The sequence below is a fragment of the Eumetopias jubatus genome, unplaced genomic scaffold, assembly GCF_037043125.1.
Source record: "Eumetopias jubatus isolate StellerSeaLion01/CBP00866 unplaced genomic scaffold, mEumJub1_p1.0 scaffold_3, whole genome shotgun sequence".
NCBI classification, from domain to species: domain Eukaryota; kingdom Metazoa; phylum Chordata; class Mammalia; order Carnivora; family Otariidae; genus Eumetopias; species Eumetopias jubatus.
The window spans coordinates 194,122,061-194,141,375 of record NW_028274809.1 but is presented as its reverse complement, the minus strand read 5'-3'; the positions used below and the strand labels follow the sequence as shown (position 1 = coordinate 194,141,375).

Below are 19,315 nucleotides of genomic sequence, written 5' to 3'. Positions count from 1 at the left end.
TGCCCTGCACACCTGGGGTAGGCTCTCCTGAGGCAGCTGGGAAAGTAGGCTGTGAGCCCAGCACAGGGACTAGAACGGGTTAGGACCCTGTCTTTCGTGCTCCCTCGCAGGTCCCCACATCAACCCCCCCAGATAGTTAAATGACACCGTCTTCCCATGTGATCCACACATGCAACCAGCATCTCACAGCCCCATCACGTGCCTCTCTGCCTGGACCAGCATGTGACACATGTGTGAGCTGCAGGGACTCAGAAGTTCTTCCCTAGGAGAGGAACAGACCCTCCTGGAAAGTACTCCACAGGCCCTAAACCACAGCTCCTCCCCAGGCTTGGTCCCACCGGAGCCCTCAGAGCAGTATGGGATTCCCAGGCCAACGCCACCAAATCCCAACATAGGAGTGAACATCGTGAGAGGCCCCTCTACAGTGTTCTTCCCATTAGAATGTGTAAAGCATTTGGGAAACTTTGAGGTTAAAGGTGAAGCTGGAAACATGGGAGCTGGTGAGGACGGTGCCTTGGGGCTTCAGGCCAGAGGGAGGGCACATTGTGTAAGGGTGAGGACCCCACTGTAGACGCTGTTGCTGGTGGGGATCCGGGGACGGCCTGTCCCCAGCCATCAGCCAGCCTGCCCCAAGCTTGCCCAGGAGAGGAGCTTGAGAAAGGGCTTTGCCGGGAGGCAGAGTCACGTGGTAAGCAGGTGCTCGGGGTGGACAGAGAATTCCCGCACACCTATCTGCCCAGGAGGTGGGCAGCTTTGGGGCCAGGTGCCATCAGCTGGAGATGTTCTTAGGACAAAGAAAAGCCAAGGGGGAGACTGCTGGGGTCACTCTCACCCCCCCGCCCCATGCTTTCCCCTCTTCCAGGACACCTGGGCCGCAGCCCGGGCAAGGCAACCCCTTGGAGCCTGCACCGTTCAGCACCTGGCAGATGCCAGCATCACCAACATGCAGACGGTGACCGGCTCGGGGGGCCAGAAGCTGGGCACAACCCAGGCCTCTCTGCTGGTGCCCGTGAGCCCACGGGCCATGGTTTGCCAACCCCTGAGCCAGCCAGGAGAAGGCCTCCCACCAAGGGCAGGGCTCTGGGAAGCTGCCAGGAACACACACAGCATCCTCTGGTATGAGCAGCCCTTCACCCTGGCGGCACACACCGCTGCTGGCTGAGACACCCACAAGAGTCCTTGAGTTGTGCATGGCGCTCTGGTCCATCTGGGAACCACTGTTGTGTCTTTCTGAGTGAAATGGGGCAAAGGAAGCAGACTATTTACAGGCTGGACATCTGTCCACTCCTTGCCTGTCCCCTGACAGCGCTGCGGGAGCCCAGCGACTCACACAGGTGCTTTCACCCCTGTGGGCCACAGAGCTCCCTTTTCCTACACATTTAGGACACCAGACACATCCCAGACTTGGACGCTGAGGCTGCCTCCTCCACAGCAACCCCCTTCATGTCATCGGGCATCTGCCCATCAGAGCGCCACACATTCAGCTCTGCGAACACGCCCATCTCGATCATCTCCTCCTGCCAGGGAATGGGGCAATTGCCAGTCGCGAATTCCTGGAAGAACTCCGCATCGGCTTTGTCGAAGGTCACGCCCTTGACGGTGGAGAAGGTGCCCACATCCTGGATGTTCTTGGCATAGACCGTCCTGGAGTCCGGGACAAAGGGAGGCGTCAGCATCCCTGTGAGGAGAGAGAGCACAGGACGTACAACGCGTGGATGGAAGGGAACAGCCGTGTACTCAGTGAGCAGGGTCGCCCAGCCCAGGGTGTCCCGGCGGCTCAAGAAAGGTCTCCAGGTGCCCCACGGCCCACTGAACAAGACGCAAGAGCCTCAGCGTCCTGGCTGGATGCGCTTCCCTGGGGGCCCATGGCGAAGGATGGTGTGGTCTGACCTGCGTCCTCACGCCAGCCTCCCCAGGGGCTTCACTGTCTGCAGGTGGGACACCTCGAACCCAGCAGCCTCAGGACTGAGCTCCCTGTTTTCTTTCCAAAGCTGGCATCTCTCCCAACCTGCTCAGGAGCCCTGGTGCCTTAGTCACCAGATACAGAATGCCGGCCACGTGATCCCCATCGGCCCTAGTGCCCTTCCCTTCCATGCGGCTCCTGGGCTGAGCATCCTGCCAGACCCATGCAGTGGCCTTGGAACCCACCCTAGCCCCAGCCTCTCCCGGCTCCTGGCTTCCCCATGCAGAGCCCCTTCCGTGCAAGTGTAACTTCTCTCCTCGGGCCCCTGCGGGGAGTCCCGTGTTCACATGGCCTCCTGTAGGCTCTGGGGGTGGGGCCATGTCCACACACATGCACCTGTGTGCAGCATTCCGCACCCAACACCTGACAACACACGCTGGTTGAATGAACAAGTTTCTCCCCAGCGGACAGCTGGAGGAATTCTGCACAGTCTCGGATCAGGGGCTCCTTAAAAGTATGGGCATAGAAATTCACAGCAGCGGGTTTGGATCCTCAGTTCAAAGGTAAGCAGCATGTCCCCCACGCATCCCATCCAGCCTCCACCAACCCAAGAAACCTGTATGTTAACACCAGGCCTGGACCTCCCGATGGACCCATCCTTCCCCACAGCCCCCCAGGTCCAAAGACATGTGGACGTACCCGCCTCCAGCTGTCTCCAGTTAATATCTTTGAAGAGGGGGTTGGCACGGAGCCCATCACATGTCCCGTCTCTGAACCCCAGGCGCTTCTCAGGGTCCTTCTCCAGCAGCGCCTCGCAGAAGTCCTTGCTGGCCTGGCTGAACTTGTCCGAGTACTTGACCGCCTCAGAGAGGATCCTCTGCTTCAGCTCCTTGTTCTCCACCTACGCAGCAGGACACACCACGTCACGCGAAGCCCGCTGAGCCCACAGAGGTCTGTGCCCGGCTCGGCCAGCCTACTTCCCGGGAAGACCCCAGGCAGAGGTGGTGGGTGGAGGTGAGGGGCGGAGGTGAGGGATGGAGGTGGGGGGTGGAGGTGAAGGCGGAGGTGAGGGATGGAGGTGAGGGGCGGAGGTGAGGGGTGGAAGTGAAGGCGGAGGCGACGGCAGAGGTGAGGGGCAGAGGTGGTGAGGGGCGGAGGTGGCGCCGGCCCTGAGTGTGTGTCCCCGCCCCAGCATATGAGTATGTAAAGGGCTCCTGCAGTCCGAGGAGCGAAGCCCCGACGGTGCTGGTCAAGGGTGGGGTGTGGGGCCCGGGGAGCTCTGGTCGGGGCCTGGGCGCATTGACGGAACCATCCTTCACCCTCTGGAGAGAACAGGAAAGTGACAAAGAGCCGACTTACAGACCGAGCGGGCACAGGTCTCCTGACAGGTACTAACAGCCAGTCTGTGGTGCCTGATTGCGTCCGCTTTACGGAGTATAATCTACATACCACAGAAGCCCGTTCCCAGTGACGGGGTGAAGGGCCTGGACAGTCAGCAGGGAGCCCCACGAGGACCCCAGATGCGCCCTGTGCCCTTTGCAGCCCATCACCACCACAGCTCGGGGAACACTGGCCGTCTGCTCTCACCACACGCTAGATTTGCCTTTCCTAAAATTGCACAGCAACGGGCCCACCCACAGTTACCCTCCAGGTCTGACCCTCGCCCTCCTGCAGGCCGTGAGACAAGGAGCCACGGTGGGCCGCCATGTGCTTCTTGCCTGTGCGCATCAGGCTCATTCACACACAGAAAACCGGGGTTCTGGTCAGGCCGTGGTCAGTGAGCGCTCTGTGCTGGGGCCTCTCCTGTGGCCCGAGGCCAGGCCCCTACGCATGGTCCCACACCACACTGCCTCATCTTGTTCTTCCGAGTGGTTGCAAGTCAGGAGAGAGAGCGGGTGAGCAGAGTCAGGGCGGACGTGCGGAGACACGGCGCAGCTACGTGTTAGCCACGTGAGACCCTCTGCTCTCGGAAGACCGGGGACGTGGTTTGTTCTCACAGCTGTCCCAGGACCAGAGTGGGCCTGCAGACGGACACACCAGGAGACCCCACAGAAGAAAGTGAAGGGCGTGACCTCCGGGTGCATCTACAGACTACTGTTTACACGGCCCCGCGATGCCCCCTCGGCTCTGGTTCCCTCACACCCGGCCAACCGCCGTGCCTCGGAGCCGCCTGCACCACCCGGCAAGAAGAGGCTGGCTTTTCTCCGTTCGATCGGAACAGCAGATGAGGCCCCCAGATGCCGTCTATGGGCACACCTCTTCATTGTACTTCAAGAAAACTGCATCTTCACAAATGGAAGGTTACGGCAACACTGCCTCGAGCGAGTCTGTCGGCACCATTTTTCCCACAGCCTGTGCTCACTTCATGTCTCTGTCACATTCTGGTGATTCTCACAATATTTCAAACGTGTTCATTATTACTACAGTTTTTAGATCTGCAGCCAGTGATCACAACTCACTGAAAACCCTGAGGACGGTTAGCTATCAAGTGTTTGTTAATCAAGGTACACCGACGATTTTTTAGATACACCACCACTGCACACTCAGGAGACTCCAGCTTGCTGTAAACATAACTGTTATGTGCACCGGGAAACCAAGAAGTTCATTTGACTCGCTTGACCATGGCATCTGCCTTATTGCAGTGGTCTGAGCTGGACCCACGAGGTCTCCAAGGTGAGCCTGTATTTGTGGCTCTGGGGGCTGTACCAGGAGCACCCCCCACTAGACTCTGGGGCAGACAGTGCAGGAGGAGGGCATGGGGCCCCGGGGTCAGGGCACAGCGATGCGATGCCCACTGCCCCCTATTCAGAAAGGCTGACGGGCCAGACGGAGGGCTCGCTGGTCTACAGTAGAAGCACGAAGCGGGGGAGGGACTGGCTTGGCCTGGGTGGGGGGCTGCGGGCTGCTCGTGGGGGTGGGTTTGGGGAGGTCCAGGCACGGCTGGTCCTAAAATGCATCCTACTGTGGGAGGCTCCACGAGATGAGGACACCGTGTCCCCTCTCCTGCCCAGAAGGATTTACCACAAGAACCCTCGTGCTCTAGGCCTGAACAGCGGCCGCCACACGGAGGGTGGTCACAGAGCAGCTGCTGGACACATGCTGAGTGACCTCCTACCTTCTCTCCTCGGGCACGGAAGGGCCCTCTGGCTGCGATCATCTCATACAGCGTGACGCCCAGGGCGAAGTAGTCCACAGAGAAGTCGTACTCCTCGCCCCGCAACAGCTCGGGGGCCATGAAACCTGCCGGGCAAGAACCGTGCACAGACTCAGTCAGACGCAGGGCCTGGTGGTGAGCACGTACCCTGCCCGGGCAGGCGCGTGACAGACAGCGCCACATGCACGGCTGTGGGCTCCGCGCCCTGTCCCTTCTGTGGTGGGGCTGCCCGGTGCACCACGTGGTGGGGAGCAGCATCCCGGCCCACACCAGTACTTGGAGCCCCCAGTTGTCGCACCCAAAAATGTTTCCAGACATTGCTGAGTGTCTCTTTCAGGCTAAACTGCCCCTGGCTAAGCAGCTTCCTCACATAAGCTGTGAAGCTCCATCTCCCTGGGGCACGCCACGGCAGACAGGCACAACGGTGAGCCGTGGCGTCGTAGGTGTGTGTGGTCAGGCAGTACTGGCCCCTTCCCGAAAGGGCACAGAAGGACCAGTTTAAGCCAACACACCCCAAAGAGCTGTCCAGACGCCCACCACTGCCAGATCTGTGCCACATTCGGGGAGCTGGGGCACGGGTGACTTCTGTGCCTGACGGCTTCAGACATTCTGAGGAAGGAAAGCTAACGTGTCTGTTGATTTCTGGTCCCTTCTGGCCCTCGATACACCATGCTCACAGCCAGTCTCCGAGAGCGGATGTGCTCAGCAACAGCAGTCAAGCTGATGTGACCACAGACTCACCCCGCCCCTTAGAGGTCGCAGGTGTGGAATTCCATAGACCCTCCTGGCCCCGACATCCCTTCACCCCTTTGTAGGTCCCCTTTTCCAGGAATTACACTATTGTTTAGATGGCTCAGATGCTGTAAGAAAGACACGTTTAACAGCCCACCACTTCTAGATTAAAACAGGGTCTGGGAGAAAGGCACAGCAGGCCGCAGGGAAGGGATCCATTTCTGCAGCAAACACCCCAGTGGCGCCTCTGGTCTGCTGTCCAACTCAATCTGGGTAACACATCATTTTGTATCCCGAGGACCTACATGACACCTGGGACAAAGTAAGTACAGGTAAACGTCTGTCACCTGAACGAGCAGGTGAGTGACTGAGTGAATGAGTGAGAGAATGAGTAAGTGACTGAGTGAACGAGTGAATGAGTGAGTGAGCCACTGAGTGAGTGAGCAGGTGAGTGGGTGAGTGAATGAGTGAGTGAGCAGGTGAGTGAGTGAGTGAATGAGTGAGTGAGCAGGTGAGTGAGTGAGCAGATGAGTGAGTGAGTGAGCAGGTGAGTGAGTGAGTGAATGAGTGAGTGAGCACGTGAGTGAGTGAGCAGGTGAGTGAGTGAGTGAGCAGGTGAGTGAGTGAGTGAGGTGAGTGGGTGAGTGAATGAGTGAGTGAGCAGGTAAGTGCGTGAGTGAGTGAGTGAGTGAGTGAGTGAGCAGATGAGTGGGTGAGCAGGTGAGTGAGTGAGTGAGTGAGTGAGTGAGCAGATGAGTGAGTGAGCAGGTGAGTGAGTGAGTGAGCAGGTGAGTGAGTGAGTGAGTGAGCAGGTAAGTGCGTGAGTGAGTGAGTGAGTGAGTGAGCAGGTGAGTGAGTGAGTGAGCAGGTGAGTGAGTGAGTGAGTGAGCAGATGAGTGGGTGAGCAGGTGAGCAGGGGGGTGAGCAGGTGAATGAGTGAGTGAGCAGGTGAGTGGGTGAGTGAATGAGTGAGCAGATGAGTGAGTGAGCAGGTAAGTGCGTGAGTGAGCAGGTGAGTGAGTGAGTGAATGAGTGAGCACGTGAGTGAGTGAGCAGGTGAGTGGGTGAGTGAGCAGGTGAGTGGGTGAGTGAATGAGTGAGCAGATGAGTGAGTGAGCAGGTAAGTGCGTGAGTGAGCAGGTGAGTGAGTGAGTGAATGAGTGAGTGAGCACGTGAGTGAGTGAGCAGGTGAGTGGGTGAGTGGGTGAGTGAGCAGGTGAGTGGGTGAGTGAATGAGTGAGCAGATGAGTGAGTGAGCAGGTGAGTGGGTGAGTGAGCAGGTGAATGAGTGAGTGAGCAGGTGAGTGAGTGAGTGAGCAGGTGAGTGAGTGAGTGAATGAGTGAGTGAGCAGGTGAGTGAGTGAATGAGTGAGTGAGCACGTGAGTGAGTGAGCAGGTGAGTGGGTGAGTGGGTGAGTGAGCAGGTGAGTGGGTGAGTGAATGAGTGAGCAGATGAGTGAGTGAGCAGGTGAGTGGGTGAGTGAGCAGGTGAATGAGTGAGTGAGCAGATGAGTGAGTGAGTGAGCAGGTGAGTGAGTGAGTGAATGAGTGAGTGAGCAGGTGAGTGAGTGAGCAGATGAGTGAGTGAGTGAGCAGGTGAGTGAGTGAGTGAATGAGTGAGTGAGCACGTGAGTGAGTGAGCAGGTGAGTGAGTGAGTGAGCAGGTGAGTGAGTGAGTGAGGTGAGTGGGTGAGTGAATGAGTGAGTGAGCAGGTAAGTGCGTGAGTGAGTGAGTGAGTGAGTGAGCAGATGAGTGGGTGAGCAGGTGAGTGAGTGAGTGAGTGAGTGAGCAGATGAGTGAGTGAGCAGGTGAGTGAGTGAGTGAGCAGGTGAGTGAGTGAGTGAGTGAGCAGGTAAGTGCGTGAGTGAGTGAGTGAGTGAGTGAGCAGGTGAGTGAGTGAGTGAGCAGGTGAGTGAGTGAGTGAGTGAGCAGATGAGTGGGTGAGCAGGTGAGCAGGGGGGTGAGCAGGTGAATGAGTGAGTGAGCAGGTGAGTGGGTGAGTGAATGAGTGAGCAGATGAGTGAGTGAGCAGGTAAGTGCGTGAGTGAGCAGGTGAGTAAGTGAGTGAATGAGTGAGTGAGCACGTGAGTGAGTGAGCAGGTGAGTGGGTGAGTGAGCAGGTGAGTGGGTGAGTGAATGAGTGAGCAGATGAGTGAGTGAGCAGGTAAGTGCGTGAGTGAATGAGTGAGTGAGCACGTGAGTGAGAGAGCAAGTGAGTGGGTGAGTGGGTGAGTGAGCAGGTGAGTGGGTGAGTGAATGAGTGAGCAGATGAGTGAGTGAGCAGGTGAGTGGGTGAGTGAGCAGGTGAATGAGTGAGTGAGCAGGTGAGTGAGTGAGTGAGCAGGTGAGTGAGTGAGTGAATGAGTGAGTGAGCACGTGAGTGAGTGAGCAGGTGAGTGGGTGAGTGAGCAGGTGAGTGGGTGAGTGAATGAGTGAGCAGATGAGTGAGTGAGCAGGTGAGTGGGTGAGTGAGCAGGTGAGTGAGTGAGTGAGCAGGTGAGTGAGTGAGTGAGCAGGTGAGTGGGTGAGTGAATGAGTGAGCAGATGAGTGAGTGAGCAGGTAAGTGCGTGAGTGAGCAGGTGAGTGAGTGAGTGAGTGAATGAGTGAGTGAGCAGGTGAGTGAGTGAGTGAGCAGGTGAATGAGTGAGTGAGCAGGTGAGTGAGTGAGTGAATGAGTGAGCAGGTGAATGAGTGAGTGAGCAGGTGAGTGAGTGAGTGAATGAGTGAGTGAGCAGGTGAGTGAGTGAGTGAGCAGGTGAATGAGTGAGTGAGCAGGTAAGTGCGTGAGTGAGGTGAGTGGGTGAGTGAATGAGTGAGTGAGCAGGTAAGTGCGTGAGTGAGTGAGTGAGTGAGTGAGCAGGTGAGTGAGTGAGTGAGCAGGTGAGTGAGTGAGTGAGTGAGTGAGCAGATGAGTGGGTGAGCAGATGAATGAGTGAGTGAACACTCCTCAGTCTAGTTATTAATCCCTCCTCACGTGGCCCCAGGCCCATGTCCGGGCTGGAAACCCTGTGGGTTCAGAAGGCACACTCACAGCCCCTCTGTGCCCGATCATGGCTCACTGAGTGTGTGCAGGGGCTCGGCAGCAGGGGCCCAGCAGGCAGGGTGCAGGGAGGCCAGCGAGAGGGACACAGTACGCTGCACCCCAACCTATACCCTAACCTTCCCATCTACTGCGTCTCTTTGCAGGTCACACCCTGCACCTGACCCCAAATGCTCAAAAGATGCGTCCTCTGCTTCCTCTGCTCAGAGAAAGGCAGTGGCCACAGCAAAACCGGGGGTGGGGGGCCCTCTGGCGGCCGGCAGGGCCCTCACACTCAGAGTCGGACTACTTGGAATCCAGCCTGTGGTGCCTTATTCTCTGGGGCTTTCTCCCAATGATTTGAATCACCCTAAAATATGTGAGGAGTGTTTCCACTCACATGGTCACACTCAGAGCAGGAACTTTATAGATTCTGGACAAGGATCTGGAAAACTCAGATAGGAAGGACCTTCCCTAAATGAAGCCCCAGATGAGGACAGAGCCGCAGGGACAAACCCAAAAAGGGCCCAGAGCACAGGACAGGAGGATCCAGAGACACAAAACAAGGTCCAAGTGGCCCCAAATCCCAGTGGCAGCAGTTTCTCCTCAAAGCCAAATCAACCCGGGAGGCACCTGCTGAGAATCCCTGGACCTTCCGGAACCTGGAAGGGCAGGGGACTGACCCCCAGGTGCCGCAGACCAGAGGCAGCATCGTGGCACTGACCCCCCCTGCAGTCCGGGCTGCCTGCTGTGTCCACCCCGACTCTGGAGGGTCCCCTCTGTCGTCCGCAGCGCTTCTTCCCTCCCCGCCTGGGCTGAGTCGAAGTGGGGGGGCAGCAGAACGTGTTGTGCATGCACACACACATGCACACCCGGACACATACACACGCAAACACAGACACACGTGCATGTGCACACACACGCACACACACAGACACATGCGCACACACATATTCATACACATGCAAACACAGACACACATGTGCATGTGCACACACACGCAAACACAGACACACGTGCACACACATACACACATGTGCATGTGCACACACATGCAAACACACAGACACACACGTGCACACATGCAAACAGACACACACGTGCACGCACACACATGCACACATAGATGCATACACATGCAAACACACAGACACACGTGTGCATGCACCCACACATGCACACATACTGGACACGGGCAGCCCCCTCTCCTACAGGGCCACCCCCACCTGCCTCACAGCCCACCCTGGACTCCCTTGAACAGCGAAGGCCCTGGCCACATGGTGGTGGGGGCTGGGTACCCCTCACAGCTCTCCCAGTCTGCCCACCTTGGGGGCGGTGTTAGTACAGTTGAGGGTACAGCTGGTGATCTACTGCAGATCCTCGGGGCTCCAACCAACAGGGCTGGGCACTCCAAACACTCTCTGCTAATGTCCAGGAAGCCACTGAAGGCAGAAGCTCCCATCACAGAGGCGGTGGCACGCCAAAGCCAAAAGGTGGGAGGGATCACCCCTGCCACTGGGTGTCAGCTGCCAGAGGCACATCCACTGGCCACACCGAGTGGTTCTACTACTTGCTATGAGGGATGGGGACCCCAAGGACCCCTACGGCCTCGTTCCCTGCCCCCTGCAAAAGAGGCTGCCCCACCCTTGATTTCAGGTGCTAACCTGGGGTGCCCGCATAGCCCTTGGTCTTGGTCTGCCCGTCCTTCAGCTCCACAGCCAGCCCAAGGTCAGAAATTCGGATATTGCCTAAAAACAAACATGGGCTGAGGTCACCCGCGGCCCCACAGAACAAAGGCACCTGGTGTTCCCTGAGCCTGCAGGAGCCAAGGGCAGCCTCTGCACACACACACACACACGCCCACGAACACGCATGTGCAGCACACACCCACCCCAGGGCCCTGAGGCCTCTGCCCTCCCAGCCAGACTACAGAGGGACATAGGGGCCCCAGCAGCACCCGCCACTGTGATTGGAGGCACAATCCACCCAAAACCGTTTCAAGAATGCCCCACATTTGCATGACTTAGTGACACAAAGGGAGGGTGTCCAAGGGACAGAAAGAAAATCTAGATCTCTGCTACCTTCTGATGAGAATCCCTCAAAAGGCAGAAAGAGGAACCAGCCTATCCTCCTACTGAAGATCCGCTGGGCCACGGAGGAGAGCCTGGCAAGGGCAGTCTGGGCAGGAGGAGGCCAGGAGGGGAAGCTGGGAGGAGGAGAAATGGGGAGTGGGGGAGACTGGGTGAGGGGAACCTGAGAGGGGAGGCCACCTCACCATCATCGTCTAGAAGTACGTTCTCAGGCTTGAGGTCTCGGTAGACAATGCCCCTCTGATGCAGGTGCTCCAGGCCACTGACGATCTGGGCCGTGTAGAAGACAGCGCGGGGCTCCTGGAAGCCAGGGTTCTGCTCATTCACGTTGTAGATGTGGTACCTGGGGCCAGACCACACAGAGGCCATGCTTCTCTGGCACAGTGAGCAGGGTGCACGGGAAGTAAAATCTCAGGGAACAGTGAGGGCCTCAGGACCCATGCTGTATTAGCAGAGTCTGGTTGTCATGGGGCCTTGGCATCTGCCGGAAGAGCCTGCAGCAATGCCAAGAGCCCCTGGTAGCTGGTGTATGTGCCCTCACAGAACCCCCCACCACAACCGTTAGGAGAGGAGCAGAAGGGAAGAGCACACTGCTCTCCCCACCTCCCTGACCCTCGCCTGCACCGGCTAGGAAATGGACCCTGAAGCCACTTCACCATCGCCAAAGGAGGCAGGGCAGAGGGCAGTGAAGGAAGCCTGGGCAAGCAGCCTGAGTCACCTCAACCACAAGCAGTCAATACAGTGTCTGGGTAAGCATATTGGCTCCAAGCACACGGACTCCTGGGTGGGCCCGCCATGGGTCTCCTTCCAGCTTCCCTCCTCCGCTGGGACTGCGCTTTCTCATCTTTTCCACTATTACATTCTACAGAAAAGTAACACCTAACGAATAAAAGAAACCGACTATTTATAGCAGATAGCCGGCGGCAAGAGGTGGGCCAAGAAAACAGGAGAGAAAACCTCAAATCAGCCACGATGACAAGATAAATGGCTTTTGTATTACGTTTATATTATAGTATAGTGTGGTGCAGTATATGTAGTAGAGTGTAGTACAAGGTAGTGGAGCCTAAGATGCTACAGAAGAGAAGTGTAATGTAGTATAGTGTGACATAGTGTGCTATACTTAAGCATAGAGTACCACAGTGTAATAGAGTACAATGTAGTGCCGCAAGGGGCAGGACAGTATGACACAGCACCATATAGTATAGTAATATAGTATGATACACTTCTCAGTCCAGTGTGGTATATAGTAGAGCATAGCACAGTGTAGCATAGTATGCAGAGTATGGTCCTGTATAGTGTCGTGCGGTATGACATAGCAGGGTGCAGTATGGCGTGCTACGGCACAGCGCGGTATCACGTAGCAGGGTGCAGCATAGTGTAATAGAGTGTGGTGTAGTGTAGCATAATGCAGTGTAATGTAGAGTAGTGCAGTATGACACAGTATGGCATAGTATGGTATGGTGTAGTATGTATGGTGTAGTACACAGCAATGTAGTGTAGAATGATATAGTATAACACAGTGTACTATGGTGTATGATGGTGCAGTGTGGTGTGGTACAGTGTAGTAGAGTGTCCTACAGTGTAATATCATGTAGTGCAGCATGGTGCAGTGTAATGTAGTATAGGAAGTGGAGTATAGCACAGTGTAGCATGTATGTTGTGGTGTAGTGTAATAGAGAGTAGCATGGTACGGCACAGTGTGGTATGGTGTGCTGGGGTACAGTGTGGTAAAAGTAGCATAGGAGAGAATGGTATAGTATAGAGCAGTATAGTGTAGTATAGTATTATACAGTGTGGTGTAGTGTAGTATAATCTCATATAATGTATTATGGTATAGCATGGTACAGTGTAGTGTGCTGTTTAATATTGTGTACTGTAGTATGGTGTACACGATCTAGTATAGGGTAGTGTAGTGGAGTATGGTATAGTGTAGTGCCACATAGCAATATGTAGTATAATATACTGTAGAATACTGCAGTATGGTGTAGTATGGTGTAGCACAGTGTAGTATGGTGCAGTACAGGGCAGTGTGGTGTAGTACAGTGTAGCATAGTGTAGTATGGTGCAGTACAGGACAGTGTGGTGTAGTACGGTGTAGATTAGTACAGTATGGTGTAGTATGGTGTAGTACAGGACAGTGCAGTACGATATGGTGTAGTACGGTGTAGCATAGTGTAGTATGGTGCAGTACAGGGCAGTGTGGCATACTACAGTGTAGTATAGGACAGTGCAGTATGATATGGTGTAGTACAATGTAGCATAGTGTAGTATGGTACAGTACAGGGCAGTGCGGTGTAGTACAGTGTAGTATAGTGTAATACGGTGCAGTACAGGACAGTGTGGTGTAGCATGGTGCAGTATAGGACAGTATGGCATAGTATGGTGTAGCACAGTGTAGTATGGTGCAGTACAGGGCAGTGTGGTGTAGTACAGTGTAGTATAGTGTAGTACGGTGTAGTATAGGACAGTGCAGTACGATATGGTGTAGTACAGTGTAGCACAGTGTAGTATGGTGCAGTACAGGGCAGTGTGGTGTACTACGGTGTAGATTAGTACAGTATGGTGTAGTATGGTGTAGTACAGGACAGTGCAGTACGATATGGTGTAGTACGGTGTAGCATAGTGTAGTATGGTGCAGTACAGGGCAGTGTGGTGTAGTACAGTGTAGTATAGTGTAGTACGGTGTAGTATAGGACAGTGCAGTACGATATGGTGTAGTACAGTGTAGCACAGTGTAGTATGGTGCAGTACAGGGCAGTGTGGTGTACTACGGTGTAGATTAGTACAGTATGGTGTAGTATGGTGTAGTACAGGACAGTGCAGTACGATATGGTGTAGTACGGTGTAGCATAGTGTAGTATGGTGCAGTACAGGGCAGTGTGGCATACTACAGTGTAGTATAGGACAGTGCAGTATGATATGGTGTAGTACAATGTAGCATAGTGTAGTATGGTACAGTACAGGGCAGTGCGGTGTAGTACAGTGTAGTATAGTGTAATACGGTGCAGTACAGGACAGTGTGGTGTAGCATGGTGCAGTATAGGACAGTATGGCATAGTATGGTGTAGTACAGTGTAGTATGGTGTAGTATGGTGCAGTATGGTGTAGTAGGTGCAGTATGGTGTGGTACGGTGCAGTATAGTGTGGTACGGTGCAGTATGGTGTAGTACGGTGCAGTATGGTGTAGTACGGTGTAGTATGGTGTAGTACGGTGCAGTATGGTGTGGTACGGTGTAGTATAGTGTGGTACGGTGTAGTATAGTGTGGTACGGTGCAGTACAGGGCAGTGTGGTATAGTACAGTGTAGTATAGTGTAGTACAGTGTAGTATAGGACAGTGTGGTATGATATGGTGTAGTACAGTGTAGCATAGTGTAGTATGGTGCAGTACAGGACAGTGGTGTAGTACGGTGTAGTATAGTGTAGTATGGTGTAGCACGGTGCAGTATGGTGCAGTACGGTGCAGTATGGTGTAGTACGGTGCAGTATAGTGTAGTACGGTGTAGTATAGGACAGTGCAGTACGATATGGTGTAGTACAGTGTAGCATAGTGTAGTATGGCGCAGTACAGGACAGTGTGGTGTAGCATAGTGTAGTATGGTGCAGTATAGGACAGTGTGGTGTAGCACAGTGTAGTATGGTGTAGTACGGTGCAGTATGGTGTAGCACGGTGCGGTATGGTGCAGTACGGTGCAGTATGGTGTAGTACGGTGCAGTATAGTGTAGTACAGTGTAGTATAGGACAGTGCAGTACGATATGGTGTAGTACAGTGTAGCATAGTGTAGTATGGTGCAGTACAGGACAGTGTGGTGTAGCACAGTGTAGTATGGTGTAGTACGGTGCAGTATGGTGTAGTACAGTGTAGTATAGTGTAGTACGGTGTAGTACAGGACAGTGTGGTGTAGTACAGTGTAGTATAGTGTAGTATGGTGTAGTACAGGACAGTGTGGTGTGGTATGGTGCAGTATGGTGTGGTACGGTGCAGTATGGTGTGGTACGGTGCAGTATAGTGTAGTATGGTGTAGTATAGGACAGTGCAGTACGATATGGTGTAGTACAGTGTAGCATAGTGTAGTATGGTGCAGTACAGGACAGTGTGGTGTAGCACGGTGTAGTATGGTGTAGTTCGGTGCAGTATGGTGTAATACAGTGTAGTATAGTGTAGTACGGTGTAGTACAGGACAGTGTGGTGTAGTACAGTGTAGTATAATGTAGTATGGTGTAGTACAGGACAGTGTGGTGTGGTACGGTGCAGTATGGTGTGGTACGGTGCAGTATGGTGTGGTACGGTGCAGTATAGTGTAGTACGGTGTAGTACAGTATAGTACAGTGCAGTACAGTGTAGTATGGTGCAGTACAGGACAGTGTCATGATCATCTCTGCTCTCTTTAAGTCATGTTGTGTGTACTTCCCAGTCTCTTCCCCTCTTCCATGTAGCCTCAGAATTCCCACCTGGAAAATGGGGCCAACAAACACCTGACAGAGCTTCAGTGGGGATGAATCCAGCAGGAAGAATGCAGGCCGAGGTCTTGCACATAACACCAACAGCAGGGGCCCCGTTTGTGTGACACGTGACACTCCTTCAGGTTTCGTACACATACTAATGTACTCTCCACAATGCCCCAAGAACACCAGGATTATTCTTTATCCCCATTTTACAGACCAGCACACAGAGGCGAGAGCGGTCTGATTGCCTGGGTTTCCCCACTGAGAGTCAGTGGTCTGACTTCCCCCAGGAGCCCAGGGCCGGGCCCTCAAACCTCCCACAAATCCAGGGACTGTATCCACTGACCAAAGCCATGGTTCCCGAAGTTGGCTACATCGTGTTTCCAGCTCTGCCACCATCCCCAAGAGCAGGCCATAATGTAGTGCCCCCAGCTGCGCCCCCACCCACCCTGCACTCACCTGCCACCCGACTGCCCTCACCCCGGCGCCTCGTGCTCCTGGCACCTCTACCCTGTGCGGCCACACAACCCAGGTCCCCAGGGACTGGAGGTCCCCCAGGAACTAGAGAGCCATGGGCCAACCTCCCCATGGCCCCGCATTTCATGTAAGACCAAGGACACACCACCTGGAATGTCAGCAACCCGGGGACAGAGGAGCATGTTGATGGGGGCCCAGGGCTTCTCCTTGGTGTCACCATGTTCTCTGCACATGTGGGCAGCCCCCTGGGCCCCTGAGACCCCTCACCAAGCTCGACTGCTCGAACCCTCCTAGCCCCAGCTGCCCCATTTACCTTATGTCGCCTCCATTCATGATAGTCATCACCAGACAGAGGTCAGTTTTGGTTTCAAATGCATAGGCCAGAGAGACTATAAACCTGCTGTGTACCTTTGCTAGAATCTTCTTCTCTACCATAGCACCCTGAAAAGCAAGATGTCAAATCAGTACCCAGGTTTAAGCAGGAAAGTGATGTCACTGAAAAGAGCGAGTACCAGAAAATACCAGAAAATAGCAACAGAGTTGCAAAGTTACTTGACGCAGCTTGCATAAAGCAACTGCAAATAACTTACAGACATGTCTCACTTGTCCCATTCCCAGAGACCAAAGCAATCATGCAAACGTGTGCCTGTACCAAGGACTCCAGGCTTCCTGGAGCCTCCAGCAAGGAGGCAGGAGTCGGACCACCAGCCTTCACAGCACTGGGTGAGGGTCCAGCACGGCCCTTGCTCAGAGCTGACCCTCCTTCCAGCCGTTCCTTACACCTGACCAGCTCGCCCAGACCCGATCCTCCCTCCAGGCCCGTGGACAGCGGACAGCCAGGGGCCCACCAGCACCTGCTCATTTTCTGTCCATTTAACACATTTTTTAAAGTTGTGTTTGGGAAGGGACAGTACAATTCCTTTGTGAAGGAGGAATTCTTGGTGTTCCGGAAGGCCCCTCTGCATCCACACTGCAGGGCAGATTTCGGGTCTTCCTGAGTAATAAGTTCAATGAGGACCCTGAACTCGGGACAGAAGACACTGTGGGTTAGGACGACACGTGGACCGCTGTGAAGGATGCCTGCATGCCCCTGCAGCCCCAAGGGGACAGCACTATCGAGAAACCCCGGGGTGGGCACCCTTGGTGGCTGCTATTTACCCCAAAAGCTGCATTTGCACTGTGTGGCAGGACAGGACGGGAACCACGTAGGACGGGAGGGGAACTCCTATGACACAGCAGCTTTTGCTGTCCGGCCGAAAGGGAGTCTGACCCCTGTTGGGGACAGGAGACCCCAGGCAGCAACACGCTGTGCCTTGGTCCCCCGTGGCCCGGGGAAGACAAGGCAGATGCTGCCCGGCCTGGCTGGACTCCCAGTGTGCCCTCCATCATAGCACAAGCCAGTGCGTGGAGAGCTCCAGAAAGCCGGGGTAAAGAACCAACAGCCCCTCTTAACACCTACTCCCCAATTTCACGGTAGTAGTGAAAACACAAAGAAGGCTGGCAGGAGGGGCCCCCACGTGGCTCAGTCGGTTGAGCATCTGAGTCTTGGTTTCGGCTTAGCTCATGCTCAGGGTCATGGGATTGAGCCCCGCATCAGGCTCTATGCTCAGTGCGGAGTCGACTTAAGACTCTGCCCCTCTGCCCCTCCGCCCCTCCGCCCCTCCGCCCCTGCTCGCATGCGCTCTCTCCAAAATAAATCTTTAGGGACACCTGGTGGCTCAGTTGTTGAAGCGTCTGCCTTCGGCTCAGGTCATAATCTCAGGGTCCTGGGATCGAGCCCTGCATTGGGCTCCCTGCTCGGCAGGAAGATTGCTTCTCTCTCCCACTCCCCTACTTGTGTGCTCTCCCTCTCTTTCTCTCTCAAATAAATAAAATCTTTAAAAATAAATAAAATAAATCTCTAAAAAATAGATGTCTGGTGGGATGTGCAGTACCACCCACATCAACAAACACAGAGGCCGCCTCTGAGGAGGGGCAAACCCCGTGTGTGTGCAGAGCCAGGCCAGGGGGTGGGTGCAGAGCTGTGGACTGCCCCCTCCATGCCCCGCAGGCCAGACCGTTAGCTCAGGACGAGAAGGCTGCCCAACGGGAGGGGCCCGGTGTCCCCAGGGCCGAGGAGCCAGCCCATGAAGGGCGCTGTATGGGGCTGGACATGGTCCCTGATGCCCTCCCACCGCCATGAATGGCTGGCTGCCCACCTGGTACCCCTTCCTTTTCTTGAGTCTCTTCTTGTTGAGCTTCTTGCACGCATACAGCTTGCCGGTGGCCTTCATCTGGCAGGCGGACACCTCCCCGAAGCCACCTTTCCCCAGGACCCTGAAGTCCAGGAACCAGTCCTCACCCGTCGGCTGGGCCTCCAGCCACTTCCACTGCAGGAACCTCTGGAAATACAGACTGCCCAGGTACTCCTGGAAGGGTGCCTCGCTCAGGTGCGCAAGGGTGGCCTGCAGCAGGGGCTGGAAGAGCCCATCCCCTCTCGCCACAGGCCCCTCCCGGGCCTTCGCCACTGTCCCCTCATCCAGGAAGCTGCAGAAGAGCTTGGCCTGGGGTTCCAGGTACTCGGCCAGGATGGCCCGGGCTTTCTGTGGCCGGAGGTCATCATCTGCTGTGTCATAGTCTTCGATGTCCTTCCAGAGCTCCAGAGCCGGCACATGCCTCTCGTCAGCCCCCAGGAACTGCTGGAACAGCCGCTTGCCGATGGGCTGCTCTGAGCACACACTCGGAAACGCCAGGTCCAGGCTCTCACGGAGGCCCTCACACCTGGACAGTGGGGGCAACTTGAGCTTGGCCAGGTACTTCCTGTCCCGAGAAGATGGGCCACTGCTCCCGTCGAAGCTGCCCCGGGCGGCAATGAAGGCCGAGTTGGCCACCACCGTCTCCAGGGAACCGAAATCCATCCTGGTGCTGGCCTCCCACCGCGTCAGGCACAAGAGGCCTGACCTGCCACCCCAGGCCCGTGCCCCCTGCCCTCCCCAGACAGCAGGCGTCCCAGCAGGTGTGAGGGTGACTGGGGGCCACGCCGGGAGCCGAGGGAACCCAGCTGACACAGCTCTGGCCAAATCCCAGCCCAGGGTCACAGAGCAGGTGCCAAAAAAAGACAATCCCCTAAGCTGCTTCCAGGAGGATTAGACGGCCCCTCCTTCCTGCCGCTTCCTCCTCAGGGCCCACCGGGAAGGACAAACTCCAGACCCCGAAGCATCTCCCTGAAGCTGCCCCGTCGGGCCCCCAGCCCCAGTAGACAGGGCGCCTGCTTGTTCCCTTGCAGGATGGGAGGCCAAACAGAAGGCAGAGGAGCCCAGGAGAAACCCCGACTCAATAAAGATCACTGGGTGGGGGCTTTCCCACTATATTTCATTTTTGTCTCAAAAAAATTCCAAGTGGGAGGAAAAACAGCTGATAACAGGAATTCAGAGAGAAAGAAACCGCGCAGTGAACAGCTTCCTGGGGTGTCTGAGGGTGGAACCACTGTCAGGGGGCTAGTTAGTATGTGGG

The 19,315-nt window shown here is 55.4% G+C and overlaps 1 protein-coding gene across 1 annotated transcript; it reads right to left on the bottom strand.

Moving 5' to 3' along the window:
- Window positions 1–1,379: 1,379 nt before the first annotated feature.
- GRK1 (G protein-coupled receptor kinase 1) lies at window positions 1,380–18,720 on the bottom strand. Its single transcript, XM_028087383.1, has 7 exons — window positions 18,022–18,720; window positions 16,137–16,264; window positions 11,086–11,243; window positions 10,475–10,558; window positions 5,019–5,143; window positions 2,603–2,804; window positions 1,380–1,678 (listed from the first exon to the last, which is right to left on the bottom strand). The coding sequence occupies exons 1-7, from the start codon at window positions 18,718–18,720 to the stop codon at window positions 1,380–1,382; spliced, it is 1,695 nt and encodes a 564-aa protein (XP_027943184.1).
- Window positions 18,721–19,315: the final 595 nt, after the last annotated feature.